This window comes from Hydra vulgaris, chromosome 15 (genome assembly GCF_038396675.1).
Source record: "Hydra vulgaris chromosome 15, alternate assembly HydraT2T_AEP".
Taxonomy (NCBI): Eukaryota; Metazoa; Cnidaria; class Hydrozoa; order Anthoathecata; family Hydridae; genus Hydra; species Hydra vulgaris.
The window spans coordinates 5,674,768-5,695,835 of NC_088934.1; the positions used below are offsets into that span (position 1 = coordinate 5,674,768).

A 21,068-nucleotide genomic window follows, 5' to 3' on the forward strand; every position below is an offset into this window, starting at 1 on the left:
AATTATACAAATTAGAAATTTATTCTTCTACATGTATATCTAATTCTAAAATTTTGTCAACATTTAAATATAATTCATCTAAGCAATTGATTTCATCTGATTCCATATCAATTGAATTTTCTCTACCACTGCTTTAAACTGCTAACAAACTTTTAACTTATTCCGGCAGGCACAATATTTACTTATTTTTCAATCTTTTGGTTAGTGAGGTTTAGATAATTAGGGAGTCAGAACAGAGGCGATTCTACAAATAAAAAGAGAGGATGGTGGGGGGAGGAGGGGGGTGAATCTATAAAAAGTACCGACTGGTTCCTTAGATAAAAAAAAAAGTTCTTAAAACTAAAATTCACCTGACTGAATGGTGTCAAATACCCGACTAGATGACTAAATTTATAAAAAAACTGACTTTAACTTGAAAGTTCCACCGTCCCACCCCCACCCGCCAAAAAAGATTATTTTCAGTTACAGGTTATTTTCTTTACCTCCCAATTTTCAATTACAGGTTATTTTCATTACCCACCAAAGAAGGTTTTTTACTCTCTGCTTTTTTTCTTGCATGGTGCTCATGATCAAATTTATAAATTCTTTGTCGAGATTCAGCTGCTTTCTCTATCAATAAACCAAATTGAACTGGTAAATTAATGATAATTTTCCAGCATGTGCTAGTACTTTGTGAATGAAAGCTAGGACTTTGAACCAATCATATGTCACTAACAACTTCTTATACGTATCATTGCAGTATTTTTTATTTTTTTCTGGATCAATTGGGTCTTTAAAATTGATTGCAATTAGAATGTTATGCAACCTTATAGTAATTTCTATATCAATTTCTTAAACTTTGCTGAGTTTAGGATCAGAAAAAGGATTAGAAAAAGCTCTAGGTTCACTAACTCACAAACCAAATTCTTCAAACATCCTTTCATGAATTATTTTTTTTTTAATAATTATATATCTTTTAAAACCTTTTTTACTTCAGTAAGTTTAAGTTTTTACTTTAAGTTTTTATTTTTATTTTATATATATGTAAAATAAATTCGAAAACCTAATTCAAGCATGTAGTGGTGAAATTTCATAGCACAATGCTTGCCATTGTAAAACAAATGTTTCCTTAAAGAGTTTTAGGTGGTTCATCATGTTCGGTGTGACTAGACAAATTGGACAACATTGTTTCAAAGAAGTGTCCGTAATGAAAAATAAGATTTTTCCATTAATCATTGAAATGATAAAACTATAGTTGATCAAAACATTCTTATGTCCTGGAAGGTAAACTTTAACAGGATATAAATTAAAAGTTTCTTTTTTCAATTTCTACCTTAACTTTTAATACCACTTGCTTATTTTCCTTTATATATTCCAGCATATATGGTCTACAGAACCTAACATTCAGAGACATTATGTTATTCCATAAAATACTGTTTGAATTAATTGTACATATAGTCGAAGAGTTGCTGTGACTAATAGATCCAAATTTTAAAGGTTGTTTTGAATGGAATTACTAAAATGTTGGTGTTTTGAGTGATTTGATGCTCGGTCCCATACCTCAACTAATAATTAGTATTCATTCATCAAAGTCTTTTTTTGTCATTCAAATGTTTAAAAATTTCCCATTCCTGTATTTTCACAAGCCTTTTAGATGAGTGATCTATGAGATCCTGTAGTTCAACTTTGGCCCTTGTTTAAGTAACTTCAATGAATTCTTTTTATATGTTCATCTTCAATGAATGTTTTTAAAGTTGAGCACTCGTTTTTTATTTCGGAAATTACTCGATAAGTTGGAAATCTGCATGGTGCTTCTTTATGAGTATTTTCATAAACTCTATTTGAAAGTTTGATATCCAAGAAGTATGCCAAAGCTTCTTCAGACGTCATTTTCTTTTGCAACGTGGTTAGCTGAGTGTAACGCGACAACGATTCGTGTCGCCTCTTTGTAACGAAACTAAGTGATTTGACTAAACTAAAGTCACGTTTATCAAATACTGTTTTAAGTGCCACCAACAATATTTTTTCGAAGGATTCCGTTTTTGAATCAAATGGTATATTTTCTATCAATCGCCTTTTGGTAAGAAAACTCAATTCATCAAGCTCTTTTGTTGGTGAACCTCTTTTTGCTATTGATTTATTAAACCCTCTTGATTACCTGGTGATTTATCTAAATCATATGTTTTGAAGACTTTTTCGTTATGGTAAGTCGTTGTTGTTATTGTAATCGTTATCGTTATTGCAAATGTGCAACATACTTTGCAAGAGTTAGTTTTAATCTCTTTCTTAATATATTTGTTTTTTCTTCTTTGACTTGAATCCTAGTAATAATGTATTTAAATCTACATTGTCAAAAGTATTTTTCGAAACTTGAAAGCATTGTACATTTTTATTCATGCCTTAAGATTAGATTTTTTTAGTTTTTTAAAAGCATAAATTTTTCAAAATTATTTTTAAATTAGCGCTCAAGATAACGGATGATCGCAGCCACACTTCTTAGGGACACTATTGACTAAAAAATATCAAAATATGGAAAAGGTACAAGTTGGAACAATTTTTTAATTCTTCGTCATAGCTAAAATTTAGTACTCTTGTAATTAAAATTGTAGTACCAACTTTTTTAGGAAATATTTTATTTTTATTTTTAACAGTCTTTATTATAAACTTTCCAAAGATAAGCATATTGTCAATTTTTCAATGATATATATATTGAAAAAATATTAATTTCTAAATTCTGCATCTTGATAATTTTTATTAATAATTTAAAAACCAAACTTTAAGTAGCCACTACCATTAAGCCTGTCACATTTAGAATTTTAAAAATTAGAAAATTCTTAGTCAAGCTGTTAATAACAAAACCCACTATCAGACATTATGTTTGAAGTAAGTCTCTTGATCTTTGGCGATGCAATTTTTCCAACTGTGCATTGTACAGAACCAATAGATCTTCTTAATAGCGCAAGTGGTTGTGGGATTAATATTCTGACAAACAAATAAATTGTCGTCACCAAAATAGTACGCTATTATCATTGTTAAAATTCTCCTACAGGGCTATTCATTCTTATATGCGGGTCTAATCCTTTTTATATGCGTATCTTCATTTTTATTTGTTTATCTATTGATTCTTATATGCGTATTTTTTCATTCTTATATGCACATTTATATGCGAGTCAACTACCTATAAAATCTCTAAGATAATTTTATATAAACAATAAATAGGCTTTTATGTTTTTATACAGATATATTCAAAATATAAATTAGGTTGTTTGCCACTTTTATTTATTTAAAAAATGGTTGCCGAGCCAGCACTGGATTTATATAACTAGGTATATGGTTGTAAAATGGATTTAAATTCAACGCTATAGTACCCATAATATTTTTAAGTTTCCTGATTACCCTCATCCGCGTTTCGAAGCCTTTCTCCTTGTTTGTAAGTATGCTATAAAGAAGTAAAAAATTCTTTTATTGCATTAAGCTGCGGCGTGTGTGCTGGCAGATTATTAACAGCTATGCCATGAGAGGCTACTTTTTGCCTTACAGAAAGACTCCAGTGGAATTTACAATTGTCTATATCAAGCATCGGCGCTTCCACATCTGCATTCCTAATCGCTGTGCCAGCATTTTTGTAATGAAAGTACAAAATGAATCTGCATTCTAGCCTCCAGTTTTTATTTCATAAGCCAGCACTTCCATTTTTGAAACAAAACAAACTAACATTCTTGCCACGATTTGCAGACGACTGTATAATTGCTGGGTACCTTTTAGCCAATAACAATGCGCTCTTGGTGTGCACGTTAAATCCAGTTTTATCCAAATAAATAAGTTTTTAACTTTATTTTTGCTTACAAATGCATAGGGTGCATCAATAACTTGCGTTGAGTTTTGTTCTTCTGGTACAGGCACAACACGTTCTCTTGATAAATCCGAGCGTTTGAGTTTTTTTGAAATAGTGGCCTGAAACATGTTGAAACCTGCTGGAGAAATTTTTTTTTTTTATTGCTTCTTGCGTACCAAGATTGTTTTCTTGCTCGCATAATTTAATCATATTTTTTATTTGAGCGTTTATAGGTGTTTTACCATGTCGTCAAATTCTCCTCTGTTTAACTTAACAACAAGATTTTGAACTGTGTGCTAAGATAAATTATGAGAAGTGGAATTGCATGTTGAAGATTTATTTATTTCAACTAAGTGCTTAAGCATTTCAATGTGCTCTTTTGTAACATTTTCCCTTGTTTTTCAATTGGCACTACTATTTTCTCCTCCATCCATAGGGTAAATATTTGTGTAATAATAATAATTATAAATAAATAAATTTAAATCTAGATAAAGGAATAATTAGATAAATAATAGTTTAATCAATCAGTAAATTTAATAATAAAATTAAACAAAGACCTAATACTAAATTTAGTAAGAAAAAGTGGGTAGTTTCAAATGTAAAAAGTATTTTTAACATTATTTAACAGTATTTTAAACATCGTTTACCAGGAAACAAGAGCAATTAGCTTTTACTTTTTTAAAACGCATATAAGAATGAATAACCCTGCAATATACTAAAAAAGTATATACGAGCTGTATATACTTTTTTAGTATATTTTGAAAGTGACATAAGTCACCTTTTTAAAAAAATCAAGTCTCAAAAATCGATTTTTAATAACGCAAACCGGTTTTTATTGTCGTCATCTTTGAAATTTATTTAAATTCAGTTAAACATTTTAATAATAATAATATATTTTTTTTAAATAAAAAATCTTTGAGACAGTTTAAAGATGCACATACATTGACTGAAAAAAATATACTCATTAAAATATTTAACTGAACTTAAATAAATTTCAATGATAACCACAATAAAAACCGGTTTACGTAGTTAAAAATCGATTTTTCAATGGCGGGGTGAACTTTTTAAAAAGAGATGCAAATAATAGTTCATTTTGTGCTTTTTAGGTAAAAGTTCATCAAACTACAGTACAGGAGGATGGGGTTAAAAAAAAGTCATAACCCTAACACTCACTCCGCCTATCTCTAAATCAGTGGATGTATTTACACTCGCTTCGTCTTTCCCTATATCGATGTATGTAAATAGTAAAAATCAATGTAACTTTCAATATACAACAATAATAATAACTTTCAATAAAAAATAGTTACAAAATATTCAAAACAATTTAATAAGTAAAGGACTCGATCTCGGATCTTGTGGAAGATGAACCAATGAGATACCACAATGCTAAAGATACAATATAGTATTGCAACACTTTTTTAATTTGTACAAACACAAATTTCAAAATCAACTAATAATATTCCCAGCCGTGACTTAAAATAAACCAATCAAACTTTACTACCCTGATTTTAAGATAAAAAATTAAAGCAACGGTACCATTGCGCTAGCCACAACGTTCCTTTTTTTTTTATAAGTTATAGATATGTATAAACCTTAGCTATGCAGAGCCGACGACACCGGGGACACTGGTTCCACATCCTTTTTTTTTCTAAATAACCTTTTTTTTTAATGAAATTTTATAAAAATTGACGATTGTAGCATTTGTTAAGTCTAATAGACTCATAGACCCTGCCTATGAATAGACTTAAACAAATAGCATGTAATAAAAAAATAAATGTAGCTAAATATCTAGTATAATCATTACGATACTTATTTGTTTCTTATCATAGGAAGAAAAAAAACAACTTCTTTTAATCATTTTTTAAAAAAAGCATTTTTTGACCCAATGAACAAAAAACTAAATGGTAATTAAAATTTTAGAAACCAGCATAGTATAAACTTTAACCTCTAAAAACGTTTCAAATAATTTAAGTATGCCAACTGCATGCACCATTGACAAAATTATCTCAAAACACGGGTGGGTGCATCGCTAGTGTATCATTGATGTTATCATACAATATAAACGTTTATTCAAAGATCATGACTTTTCAGGGATGTTACATAATCTATATAAATAAATATAAATATAAAATATTCTGTACAAACTATTTAAGTTTGGTGAGTCAAAACTACATAGTGTTGACTATAAAAGCCTCTAAATGTAAGATTTTGTTAATAAAAATAGTTTATTAAAATAACTTGATATCAAAAGTTCAGAACTTTGTCTATTCTATTTTTAAAAGTGTTTTTATTTGCAGAATTGATTGCATCTTGTGATAACAAATTCCAATCGTCTACTACTCTATTTGTTAAATAGTAAAATTTTTTTAGTAAATTCTCGATGAAGCTTTTTATTGTGACGATTCCTGGACATGTGACTGTAAAATCTTAAAGGCTCTTTAAATTTAATATATTCAGTTGAATTTGATATTTTAAACATTTCTACAAAGTCATCCCTTTCTTCTCCTTTCTTGACACGTTGTTAAACCTAAAATTTTTCTTTTCATAACAAATGCCTTTCAGTGTTTCAATCCTAGTCGATCTACGTTGTACATTTTCCAGTCTATTAACATCTTTAATACAACATGGGCTCCATACTGATGCTGCATATTCAAGCTGTGGCCTAAAAATTGACTTGTATAACAACTTTAATATTGCAATATCAAGGTATTTAAATGCATGTTTTATAAAAGATAGTGTTTGATTAGCTTTATTTTCAACGCGGATAACATGATTTTCCCATTTAGGGTCATTTGATATTATAACACCTAAACCTCTTTCAATTTCTGTTTTTTGTAAAACACGATCTTCTAATTTGCAATTAAATTCAATTTACCAATATGCATAACTTTGCACTTATCTCCATTGAACTTAATTAACCATTATTTGACCAATCTTATAACTTATTTTAGTCTTCTTGAAGAGTATTGCTGTTACTTTCATTGGTTATTGCTGACACGATTTTAGTATCATCTGCAAATAATTCTAATTTATTTGGTATATTAATATTTAAGTCATTTATATAAATTACAATTGTTGTTAATTACCCGCTTCACCCATGGTTGTCCCACTTTACCCCAACGGCACGGTTCCTCTAAAGTCAAAAATGTATATACTTTATTATAATCTGGTGTTAATCTTAGGGAATGAAATCGGTGTCCGAAATGATGCTTTATTTGTTAAAACCTTTTTGGTGCAGTACATGCATTACATAAAAAAATATTTTAAAATTATTCTTGAAATATTTTTGATGTTCCATTTTCCGCCAAACTCCTCTATGTCTTAGTTATTATATAAATTTACTATTTCAAATTAGTGATTGTTGAAGACAATCCAAATGATGCTACCGGTATTAAACGATACGAACATAACCGATACTTATAAAATCAGTAACGCGTGATTTCCACATCGATACTGTAAGGCATAGCACCGACATCAGACGATAAAGCGAGACTCGTTACTGATTTTCTAGTGTCTAATATCTATGTTTTTTTTTAAATTTTTTATTTAGGGTATAATCAGATTGTTGACTGATTTATCCATTGCAAACAAAAATCCAATTAGAGATGATGATATATGTGATATATTTTTATAAAATTTAAATAATATTAATAGTTAAAAATTTTTGCGAAAGGCCGTGAATATTTTTGTATTCATGAACCAACAATTGTTAGCTAAAAGCGCTGATTAGTGTTTAGTGATTAGTGATTAGTGTAGCCAAAATAACTATAAATGCACGTTCTTCTTTTAAATGTTCAACAAATACATACGTGTGTATTGAATATTATTTGTTTAAAGAACATTCCTATACGAATATGATTTTACACTATAGTGAATACTTTTACACAAATATTTTTTTAACAACCTTTTAACGGATATTCAATTGCTGTGTTGGTTATTTATTAAGAGAGAACGAGAGGAGGAAAAAAGCTCTTAATAATTTTATGGCCAGTTTTACGTTTTGAAATATATAGAGGGGGTGAAGCTTTCACCACTGGCTCCTCTTCCCATTTTGTTACCGCGATCTAATGTATTTGTTAAGGTGGCATTTCACGTGTTTTAACACGGAAAAAATCACTTGAGCACTATAAAAAGTTTAACCCTCGCATGCTCACGTTGCTTTAACAAACAACTTGACTATTCATTAAAAGATATTTATACATCAATACTAAGTAAATATACGTCCTTTACTATTTTTAATCTTTATACAAATACGTAAAAAACCTTAAACTTCGTATAAACGATGCTACCAAGAAAACAAGTTTTAACTAAATATAAACTTCAAAAAAAGACTTTCAGACGTTAGGTTACGAAAAGAAATAAAATGCTTAAAAAAATTAAATCTGTTTTCTATTTTTCCAGAACAAAAATAACTTATTTTTAGTATATGACTTCAGTTTTTTTAAAAATCATGCAAGTTACAACGGGCAAAACAATGCTGAAAAATATGCTATCTGCACGTTATATATAAACTTGCGTGACATTTTGAACACATTGCGTCACTCGGTTTTATTGGTATTATTGCAAATTTGACATTTTTTGGGCTCATTGTGGCATTAGAACACTATTTCGGTTTTTGACAAAATATTTGCTTCTAAATAAATTGCATTTTGATTACATTTGATTGAGTTACATATCATTTTAATAAATGTATATAGTCAAGCATTTTTAAAACTTTTTGCATTTTAATGCGTAGTAATAATTTTGACAACACTGATTCAAAAGATGTCGTTTATGCAAAAACGTCGTTACGACGCGTTTGAAAAGTTTTAAACTAGTTAATAAGGCTGCAAAAATTCACTTAAAACAATTACATCATTACCACAAGAAATACTTTAAGACTTAAAGACATTTCACAAGATTTGCGTCATTGCAATGACGCAGATTTTTTTCTCAACGCATTGAGTAATGTTTTCCACGCTTTAAGAATTTGTTCGTAATGTTTTTCAAATTAACCCTTTAATATTAATATATTAATTCTTTTTATATATGTGTGTGCATATATATATATATATATATATATATATATATATATATATATATATATATATATATATATATATATATATATATATATATATATATATTTAAAATACTGAAATAGTTTATAAGAGTAAAAAGAAACTATATTTAAGAATAAAAAAGTAACAAAAATAGACGTTAAAATAGTTTCAAACAAGTCTGTAAAAGATTATAGTTTGTTTATTTATAATACGATGTAGGTTCTTGAGAAGGGGTGGTTGGAGGAATTACAATAACGGGTACATTTGAATGATGTAGCACATAATCACTAGTGCTTCCCAAAAATGTTCTTGAAACAGCTCCTAAGCCTCGTTGTCCTAACACTACCACTGTTGCAGCTTTTTTCTTGACCAATTCACATATCATATGTCCTGGAGATTTAAAGTTGTCATCCAAAATAATTTCATTGAATTCGATCTCTTTTTCAACACAGAGGTTTTTAAACTTTTCAACTACTGCTTTTGCCCCCTTAACACTTTCTTCTATTGTTTTACGGTGCTCGTCAGTTGTCGGATAAATTCCTGATAAAATGCCCATCATAGGCAACTGAGGAACTTCATGAATGTGAAGTATAATCAAGGTATCTTTTTTACGATGGTAATTCTTTGCATACCAGTTAAATGCTAACTCGCTTGTTTCGCTTGCATCAACAGCCAAGCAATTAACTCTACCAGTTTCCATTTTTATAAAACTTATCAAATAATTTTGCTAAGTAAATATCTTTTTAATATTGTCTAAATTAAAAACTCAAATATAAATATATAACAAAAGTAAAACATATTTAATATTAAATAAAAACAAAACGTCAGCTCACCTTTAAACAGTCAAAATCAACTTTGATTTAATAAAAATTGAAACTCGTTTTGAAAACACAAGCTATAAATATATTTTAGCCGGCGTGAAATGATGTTTGTTATATTAACTGACGTTTTATATATATATTTTTGAAAAAACTCTACGATGGAGTGATGCTAAAATTCTTAACTAATTTCTTCCCTGACTGGTAAATTTGTTTTACCACAACACTTACTGTTAAAGTAAATAAACAAATGTGAAAAACAATAAAATAATGCACGCGGTCAAGAGTGGCCTTTGAGATTTCCTATATCAGTAACTAGATAAGGGGGAAGATATTGATGAGGACGGTGCAGGATTGAAGCTGTTTAATGGCAACAATATTAAATTGGTGGCTTTTTTGGTTACGTTTTTTTTTTTGATTTTTTTAGGTGTTGCTAGTTGTTGTTATCCGCTTTTTTCATTTTATCTGATTTTTATCGTTCATTATACTATTGATAAATAGTGTCAGTAAATTTTTGATAATATGCGTTACCAACCCTTGTTAAACACATTTTTTACAAAACATTTAAATGATTAAAACATTTCATAGAAATTTTTCGTAATTAATATTGAATAGTTTTTTAACAAGCGGTATTTTATTTTCAATTCGTTGCAAACATATTGTTTTTGATATTCTAGTTTATGGGATTTATACAGGATACAATACAAACACGGATTATCGTTTTTTTTTTCCATTTTATACCTTAGCGTCTTTTTAATCGATTTCATGAGAATTCAGAACATTTTGAAATGTTTATATTCTTATAGATCACAACAATTTTACTTTTATAAATAACAATTCTAACCTTTTTATCTCAAAGAAATATTAATTACGCATATTATTAATTCAAACCATTCTTTATTATTAATTCTTTTATAATTCAGTTAAAACGTATGAAATTAAAATCACGGTAACTGAAATAAAAAAAAAGGGTTCGACTAAATGAATGCTCAACTTAGGGGCGCTCTAGAAAGGAGGGGTAGGGTTAGTGGTTTTGTGACAACTCGTACGGAACTTGTTTCTAAAAAGATTATTATGATGAGAAAGAGGTGGAGGGGGGAGGGACGAAGGAAGGAAAGAGGTCAAAAGGGTCGAAAATTGCGTGATGTAACTTATCGACGACCTCTTCTTATGCTTTTAAGTGACTATAGAAAACAGTTCGAGATTGCAATATTTAAGTTAAATAAAAAATTAATAAAAAGTAATATAAACAGATTTTGTATCATTTAGCTTATAGCGGTGTAGTATACATCTATATTTATCATAATTATTCCGTTAATATCTTATGTAAATATCTTGTGTATATCTTTTAATGTTATTATTTATTTATATTATAAAATTGCTTAGAGTTTAAATTATGCTTACAAAGTACTATTAATTTATCTGTATAAACTTAATAAGTAAATAGCATCAACATTTTAAAAGCTTTAATTACCTTAAATGAGTTTTCATAAAAATACGTTTTTACGTCATTATTAAATGTAGTTAACTTTAATGTTAATCATTTTTACGTCATTATTAAATGCAGTTAACTTGAAAACTACATAGATAAAATTAATTATAACAACGTAGTCGCAAATAATTGAAATGTAAAAATTAAACCTTATTTAAATATTATAAATAGATAATAAAGTGATATATATTTACCCAAGTAAATAAATTAAAAATAAAATAAATATAATTAGTCTACATATATCTTAGTTAAATATTAGTCTAGCACTTTATATTAAAGCTGTTTTATAGTAAAATTCTGTATGATAGTAATTATAGTAGTTTATTGGTTCCTCGTAGATAATACTGTTCCTTTAAAAATGTTAAAAGGAAATTATATAAAAAAAAGTTTACATTAAAAAAAATGTATTTGAGATATACATAACTGATGTTAGATAACTGTTTATAAATAATGTGCGCAACTAACAAACAAACAAACAAATAAACAAGAAATATAAAAAAAGTTACATAAATAAAGATTTACAAATAAAAAATAATACTTTTTAGCAAATACTTAAAATTATTCTATTCGTAATGCATTTATGATTATTAAAAGATTAATAAAGAATTAGATATACTATCAGTAAAAGATGGACTTTCTAGACAAAGTTCAAAAAACTTTATTTAAACAAAATGTTTGAACCCTTGATTCTCCTGTATCAGCCATATAGCTCCCTTTGCGTTGCAAATGTTAAAGTGCTTATTATGAAGCAGTGTTTGGCGGAACAACAATAACAGGAACTTTAGAATGATGTATCACGTAATCGCTAGTGCTGCCCAAAATAATTCTTGTCATTGCTCCCAAGCCTCTTTGTCCTAAAACAATTACAGTTGCTAACTTTTTATTGGCTAACTCGCAAATCATGTTTCCCGGAGATTTAAAGTTATCATCCAGAATAATCTCATTAAACTCTATCTCTTTTTCTTTACAAAGTTTTTTAAACTTTTCAGCAACTGCTTGGGCAGCTTTAACACTTTTATCTATTTGAATATGATGCTCTTTATTAGCTGGATAGATTCCAGACAATATTCCCATCAAGGGTAATTCAGGAACCTCATGTATATGAAGTATTATTAAAGTATCGTTTTTGCGATGATAGTTCTGTACGTACCAATCAAAAGCTTGCTCACTAGCATCGCCGTCATCCACAGCCAAGCAATTCATCCTACCGGTTTCCATTTTTTATAAACTAGTGCGTGAAACATAAATAATAATAGTAAATAGGTAAATTCAATTATATAATAAAAAGAAAATTATCTATAACTATATAACTACTACTATGGCTGAAAATATTTTCGAACTTTTTTTACTTTGTGATGAGTTTGCTTGTTTGAGAAATACGAACTTCTTCGAAAAAAGATCGCTTAACTTAATAATCATCGAAAAATTTAGGCGCATCAAATTAACCAACGATGTTTTATAATTACTTATTTCAACTTATGAAATTGATAAGGTAAAAAAGCTCTATTTGAGAGAAATATATAAGTTTTTATGTGACGCATTTAAATTTTCATTAGCAAAGTGATTTTAACCTCAGTAACGTAAACCTTTGCGGTTCAAGTTCTTTTGTTGCAAGAATTTATCGATTTCTTTTAACACCTTAAGTTATCAACTTCTTTCGTAACCAAAAAAGTCTAAAAATACAGTAAAACTCGAGTAACTCAAACATCCGAAAGAGAATGCGCGACTTAAGCGAAGTAAAACAATTGTTCTAACTTTCAGGGGGTAACATTTGTAGAAAAAAAAGTTTAAATTAAGCAGTATTTGAGTCACTGGGATTTTTCTGGAGATATATTTAAAAAAAAACGTTGCTTTGTAATAACACTAATTAACTTAATTATTTGTTTTAAAATTATATTATTTTTTTTTTAATTAATTGTAAGATAAAAAAAAAAAGGACCCTGCATTGGGCTTTCTATTTGTACAGTTCTAAACTTCCAATAATATACCGAAAAAAAAAAAGTGTTTAAACTTTCTGTACAAAATGTAGATAGTAGAAAAAGATTCCCATGGTGTGCTCAGAGGTGATTTTACGGGGGGTGTGGGACACCCCTCAAAGAAGACAATTTTCAAGTTATAGTTGGTTTTTGGAGGAACATAGTCAGCTAGTTGGGTATTTGAAAAATTTCATTCGGGTGAATTTTAGTTTTGATCTTTTTTCTTTTTCATAACCAGTCCGAACTTTTTAAGGATTCGGCCCCCTCATGTGAGATGGATATGCGTTCAAAGATTACAAAGATTCAAGTGTCCAAAAAAAATGTTTAATGGTCACTTTGCTTTCATTAAACAAAAAATACCATAATCTGAGGATAACTTTGGGTAAACTGAACAATTCTTTCTTTGATTACCCAGTATCTAAAGATCTAACGGTTTTGATTTGAATGTTTGGAAAACAAACTACAAAATCAAAGCATCCGTTGTCTGTTTTGCATGACCTAGTTCCCTAACTTTCAAAAAGCTGTTCATTATTTTCAAGAAATTTTGGGACCAATCGATGTCTGATAAAACATAATAAAAAAACGCAATAAAGTCCACAAATGTAGTTCAACCCCTTATATTAACAGAAACAAAAAAAAGTTCTTGTAAATAATCCTGATTACATAAAGTTTTAGGTGTTGTAAAAAATTTGTTTAAAAGCAAAGAATTTAGGTTACAGCTTTTCAAACGATATTTATTAAGGATAAGCATCGGAATAGTATCTACCAAAGACAGCATCGTTTGGAAAGCAATGTTGAAATAAGCTGCATAAAAACATGGAAAAATTTGAGCTGTTTTTTCAGGAGATCAGTCTCAAAAAATCCAGCTGCCAAAATAATTTAGGTACTTAGAGATTTTGAAAAGATAGTCCATGGTGTTTTGGTAAATCAATAGGCTCTACTGAAGTCAAATATTTAGAGCAGTTCTTTATGAGCCATAGAAATCTTTAGGTTACAAATCCTTTAAGGGTGCGCTTAGTTTTGCAAATATATTTTGAGTTTATTGACATTAAAGGTGGTATTATTCTTTAGTACAATGATTTTTGAAATTGATAACAAATTAATTATAATCATAGTTGTTAAATACTTTTATTACAACAGCTGAATTGTAAAAATTGCATAAATTATGACGCATATTAATTAATATAATTATTAATATTGATTAAATATAGTTGAGTTCCTTTTTGTACATTTTATATTCTGTACCCAGTGGGCACGGTACGTTAAAAAGACATCTTTTGAACGTCTTTTGAACCGTTTGGACGTCTATTGAACGTTCAAAAGACGTCTTTTTTTAGGTCCTTTGCCCACTGGGTAGGCTTAGGTTACAGGACAAAACACTCGAATCCATTCGTTAAAATTTCCATCAGTTATAAAAATAAGAAAAGTTTTACGATTATAAAGAGATTGTAGAAAACCCAATAGGACCCTTAGCCTATTCCTAGAGTATAGTTCCTAAAATAATTTTCAATTTTTTTTGTGTTATATTAAACTAGATTGAAATTCATGAACAGATGTTAAATTTCATAAAGAAATAATTTCTTGTTTAAAAGCTTCAACCATTCATAGATATTTCAGAGGGAAAATAAGGGGAGTTTTAAACTTTACTAGATCACATAGTTACACGGTAATGAAGATTAAAAACTGTCGATGAATTTTAATCTAATTTATAATAAAACTTTAAAAAAACATTTATGATTTTATAAAGCATATTTCAAGTAAAGGAGAAATTAGGGTGTTACACTAGCTCCAATTATCAAATCTTTTTAAAAGTCATTCTCATTTAACACCAGTATCAACATACTAGAAGTTTGAGTACGCCGTATGCTTTTAGCTGCTTATCTTGAACAACAAAATTCATGCGCACACACCTTAAACACGTAATTTCTCCCAAAACACCGGGTAAAAATTTTTTTTATTTACATTAGAATGAGGAAACATTTTTAACGGTAAACAAAAAATGTGTTCCTAGGGGTATATTGCTGGGTTTTAAAGTATGTTCCTATGCACCGTGAACAATTGTGCGCTCATCCATTTCAAGTTTTCAGTTTTTTGAAGTCATCTTAAAAAATGCTTTTATTTTATTATGAAAAATATACTGAGTAAAAAACTTTTTTAAGAAACTAACTTTTTTAGAATAAATAATAAACAAACTAATTCCCAAAATACATTGTTATGTATAAAGAATAGCTTTAATAATAAGTTAGCTGGCTATAGCTGAGACTAGAAACATACCATAAAAACCATAGAAAATTAGATAAGTATTTTCTAAGTTTATAAGTTCTGTAAGATTTAATTATCCAAATCATCTCAAAAAAAATTAATATATCAAGTTTTAAGATTCTGAAATAGTTATTTAATTATAGTGGTAGGAGGAATGATAATTACTGGAACGTCAGAATGATGCAAAACATAATCACTAGTACTTCCCAAAAATAATCTTGATAACGCTCCTAAACCTCTTTGTCCCATGACAATAACAGAGGCAGCCTTTTTCTTTGCTAACTCACAAATCATATACCCCGGAGATTTAAAGTTATCATCCAAGATGATTTCATTAAAGTTTACCTCCATTTCAATGCAAAGGTTCTTAAATTTCTCAACTACAGCTTTGGCATCTTCAATACTTTTTTCAACGAGTGCACGATGCTCTTGAGTATTTGGATAAATTCCAGACAAAATCCCCATCATAGGTAGCTGCGGAATCTCGTGTATATGCAGTATTATTAAAGTATCATTTTTTTTATGGTAGTTCTTTGTGTACCAGTTGAACGCTGTTTCGCTTGTTTCACTGTTGTCTACAGCCAAGCAATTAACTCTACCATGCTCCATCATTATATCCATTCAGAAAATGGTTTCTATTGAGTTCTAAATTACAAAATTTAATGCTTTATTCAATTTTAAATTACAAAGTAGATAAATGCGTTTGTTATTTGAAGACTACAAGGGAAAAAAGGCACACATCACACATTTCCACTTTTGAGATTTTGTCTTTAAAAGCCGCTATGTTTGTTCTTGCTGTATTTCTTGGGACATTAGGTGTAGCATTACATAAGCTTTTTTTGGGTTAGATTTTACTATTTTGCTAACCTTCAAGCTTATGTTAAAATAGTAGGGAACATAATTCAAATAATTGAAAAATGTGACATTTGCCCTTTTCCATATCTGGTCTTCATTTATACATAGTTTTATTCAATTATGAAACAATTGTTGTTAGTTACTGTTTTAGTAAAAGAACTAAAGTTTTGAAAAATTCTTTCTAAAAAAATTTTTTCTTAAATATTTTTTAATTACTTTATTTATTATAAAAAATTTTTTAAATCATTTTTTTTTTTTTGCATAACTATTAAGACATTGATATTTTTATTTCATAATGAAGAACTTGACATAATTTACCATAAGTTAAAAAAGCTACTTTCTCACCTTTATTTGATCTTTTCAACAGCTATAAACAAAAATTTTACTTCTGGTGTTTAAACGTTCCTCTTTTTATGTTTTTAACAAATATATAATAGTTATAAGATACTGTATAATTAAGTTTGGCTATATATATTCGTTATAATAACCGCTTATCGTTTATAAAATCGTTATAATAACCGCTGATTGTTACTAAAAATAACTTTGTAAATATTATTGGTTTGACCATGGAATTATAGATGGAATTGCAACGCTTAAAAACATCAAAGGTTCCGAATACCGTCACAAAAACCATGTGCGTGAAATATAAATAATCGGCAAATGAACGATATTTGAAAAAAATTGCATATTATTTACGCCAATGCATTAATTTAAATTTTAAGTTAATAATGTTTTAAACAGATACTTTATGCTTATATACATAAAAAAAAAGCTTAGAATTTAGTTGGAATGTTGCCAAATAGTTAGTTCTATAGTTTAAATGAAGAGACTTATTTTTATGAGTCATATATTTTTATGAGTCAAAAGATGGTTTAGCTGATAGTTGTTAGTTCAAAAGTATATTCCATCACATACCTAAAAACCATTTTATAAAAAAAGTTTGTTTGTTTTTTCAATGTTAAAAATACCTTTTAAAATACATATTAGCACCATTCATCCTCATTCATCTGCATTCATTAATCATAAAGTTCTTCTCAAAAATAAGCTTTTTGAAATTTGACGGCTTCATTTAGTTTTAATGTCTCGATAAACACTCATTAATAACAATAATAATAATGGTTCATTACTTTGAAAAAAATTTGTTTGCACATTATATTTTGAATGCATATTTGGTGAAAGTCAATTAAATTATGTATAAATAAAATTATATGCATATATAATCTTGTAAATATATATAAAATATATTTATATTAGATTATTTTCCAATTTTATTTTTATATATATTATGAATTAATAATTTATAAATTAATAATTTATATATATATATATATATATATATATATATATATATATATATATATATATATATATATACAATATATATATATATATATATATATATATATATATATATATATATATATATATATATATATATATATATACAATATATATATATATATATATATATATATATATATATATATATATATATATATATATATATATATATATATATATATATATATATATATATATATATATATATATATATATATATATATATATATAATATCACAATAATGCTTTGTTAAACAAAAAAGAAATCCTAAATGAAAAAACTTTAGAAAATTTCAATTGTAAACAGAAAAGCAATTGTCCAATGAGTGGAAGTTATTTATCAAAAAATGTGGTATAGAAATGTGTTATTTTTTCTAAGAATGTACCTCATAAACAAAATATTAGCATAACAGAGGGTAAATGGAAAAAAACGTTTTGCCAATCATAAGCAATCTTTTAAAAATAAAAAGTATTTAAAAAACACCACGCTATCAAAATATATATCGGAATTAAAAGATAAAAATATTGATAAAAAAGATTGATTTTATACTGAATTGGTCCATCCTTAAAACAGCGCCTGCATATAACAATATTTCCGAAAAATGTATACTATGTCTACAAGAAAAATTTGAAATAATTACACATGCAAACCAAGAATATTTATTAAACAAAAAATCGGAATTAATTTCCAAATGCAGGAACAAAAATAAGTTTCTCATAAAAAATTATAAAAATAAATGAGCTCAAATGATAGTTACATTAAGTCCCCCTTTAAATAATATTTTTAAAAAAAGCACAAGTAATCATTTCCAAAGAGTTCTTTCTATAGTGTCAGCAAATTCCACAAATGTGAAAATTTACAGTAGTTAAGACATTTGCGACTTCCTGTAATTTAATTTTTGGTATAAACTGAAGTTTTATTTGTTTGATCATTCTTTTCTGATGAGTCTTTATTGATGAAACAATGTTAAATGAGAAAATTTTCGTTAAACGATTTTCTACTAATTTATATATATATATATATATATATATATATATATATATATATATATATATATATATATATATATATATATATATATATATATATATATATGTATATATATATATATATATATATATATATATAAATTATGTATATATATATATATATATATTATATATATATATATATATATAAAACAAGCTATTGAAAATTAAAACTAGATAAGTGTTTTCACTAATTTATATTGTAGAATGCACTGACATTATATATATATATATATATATATATATATATATATATATATATGTATATATATATATATATATATATATATATATATATATATATATATATATATATATATATATATATATATATATATATATATATATATATATATATATATATAGATAGATAGTCATGCAAGAGAATCTTTCATTTTCGACGGTGGCATGTCATGGATTAAGAAAAAACAGGATTGTTTGATGTTACCGTGGAAGTCTATGATGGCGCGGAAGTTGAGATTTTTCTAGTTAGACTGGTTTGGATTTTTCTTTTAGATTAACTTTCGCAGTTTTACGACAAAAATGATTTCAGTTTATATCGAGATGCAGACCCGTAGCTATTTTTAAGAACAAGTCGCTCAAGTTTTCAAACGTAACTATCTCATTATCTCTATTAATTGCAATGTTAAAATTGTTAAGTACCTTGATTTAACTTTTAATCTTACTCAAAATTTATTCCAACCATACTGCAAGCATGAAAATAAGCTAAGTTATATACATTATGATTCTAAACATCCACCTAACATAATAAATAATCTCCCAAAAATATCGAGCTAAGATTTACTAAAATCACTCATCAAGTGAAGTTATTTTTAATAAATCGACACATGCGAAAACTGCAAAGCATTTTTGAAAGCTGGAGACATTGATCTTGAAAATAAAAATTATTTATCTCACTTATCACGTGGTGAACTATTTGTTCCATCCAAACAGCCTGCTAAATTTGTTTGTATTGTATTTGCTATTTTGAATTTAATTGAGAATGAAATTTTATCTCTATCAATTCCAGTCATTAATTCATCAACGTATCTGTTAAATAAATATGCACAAAAAAGCAAATTTGATTGTGAAAATCATAAAAGTTGGGAATCACGTTTTCAACAAAAATTCTTGTTAATGTTTTTTTAAAAACAAACAAAAACTATCGAAGGATTTGGTTTCCAATAACTTAAAAACATTTAAAAAGAGGCATAGAAAAAAGTGAAATCAAAATTCCTAATGTCAGTTGCATAGCATTTGTTTATATACTTTAATAAAATTTACTTATTATTTAATTTCTTTGAACTACTTCTTGACATTTTTTTCATAGCGTTAAAATATACATGATATATAGATATATATTATAGATAAATATAGTATACATATATTTATCTATAATATATATAAATGTATATTGATATAAATGTATATTGATTTGAATAATTTCTGTGACAATTCTCCAACAAATATCTTTAAATCTTTGATACTAATTTTATCTTAAAAAAAAAATATAATAAAAACCAACTGCCACTTTTACATTTTGAAGATTGTTGAAGATTTTCAGAAGGTCTCTAGAGCCCAACTTAATAAAGATGAGAAATCAGATCAAAGTCAGATCAGGTTATCCTGCTACTGGTAACATGTAACCCAGTACAATCTGCTTCAGGTCCTGCTGCCTTGTATGACACACCTTTTTAGGCAAAGGCTAGGAGATGCCAACTCCAATTTAAAACACCCCCTGCCTTGGGGCTCTTGGTTGAGTAAAGGCTAGAGATGGTGTCTCGATAAAAATACTCATCTTGGACAGATGTAAAATGCACCCGGCTACTGTCTTGTAGAAGGTCTCCTAGGCAAAGACTTAAGGGGTAAAGAGATTCTATCTGTTGACCAGCTTCGCACCGCTTCTTCATCTATTAGGCTGGCGCAGATGCATTTTTAATACATTGTTTCCAGTTTAGAATGTTGAATGTTGGATCTTCTTGACTCAATGCATGGGTTTTGCTTGTGTCTCTGTCTTTATGACTAGGTAACTCATTCTATTATCTCCTAATGAGGGTACAGCTCTAAAACTCAGTTTTATGGTTCTGAGGCCGGCTGGTAGTCAGGTTTCCCGAACTCTGTGGTAGCTCTCAGAGAGGCTCATTCCATCAACAGCTGAAAAATATCAAAGTATTAACAGTGCCATGTTGCGCATGGATGGTGTCCCTGTTTGTACTTTTGGTGTGCATTGCGGAGGCCACATTTGGAGCCCATTGTTACGGCTTAGGGTTTATTAGTAGTAATGAGACAATTGCTTGGGCTATTAAACAGTGTTCTGAGTACTATCTATGCTTTGAGTCAAGTTCTTCAATCTAATTTAAAAATGAATAAAGTACCAAAAACTATAAAACATAAAAAACCATCATCATCACCAAGTTCTCTAAACCTAACATTCACTAA

At 27.8% G+C, this 21,068-nt stretch overlaps 2 protein-coding genes and 1 long non-coding RNA gene across 3 annotated transcripts; all 3 read right to left on the minus strand.

Moving 5' to 3' along the window:
• Positions 1-8,957: 8,957 nt before the first annotated feature.
• On the minus strand, positions 8,958-9,829 carry LOC136092466 (uncharacterized). The gene is made up of 2 exons (XM_065820735.1): positions 9,690-9,829; positions 8,958-9,609 (listed from the first exon to the last, which is right to left on the minus strand). Exon 2 carries the CDS (start codon positions 9,554-9,556, stop codon positions 9,056-9,058), a length of 501 nt encoding a protein of 166 aa, XP_065676807.1. The 5' UTR covers positions 9,557-9,609; positions 9,690-9,829; the 3' UTR covers positions 8,958-9,055.
• Positions 9,830-11,907: 2,078 nt separating this feature from the next.
• LOC136091701 (uncharacterized) lies at positions 11,908-12,369 on the minus strand. Its single transcript, XM_065819408.1, has one exon. The coding sequence runs from the start codon at positions 12,367-12,369 to the stop codon at positions 11,908-11,910; it is 462 nt and encodes a 153-aa protein (XP_065675480.1).
• A 3,085-nt stretch (positions 12,370-15,454) lies between these two features.
• On the minus strand, positions 15,455-16,967 carry LOC136091492 (uncharacterized). The gene is made up of 2 exons (XR_010644028.1): positions 16,605-16,967; positions 15,455-16,049 (listed from the first exon to the last, which is right to left on the minus strand). It is a non-coding gene; the product is annotated as an uncharacterized LOC136091492 (long non-coding RNA).
• Positions 16,968-21,068: the final 4,101 nt, after the last annotated feature.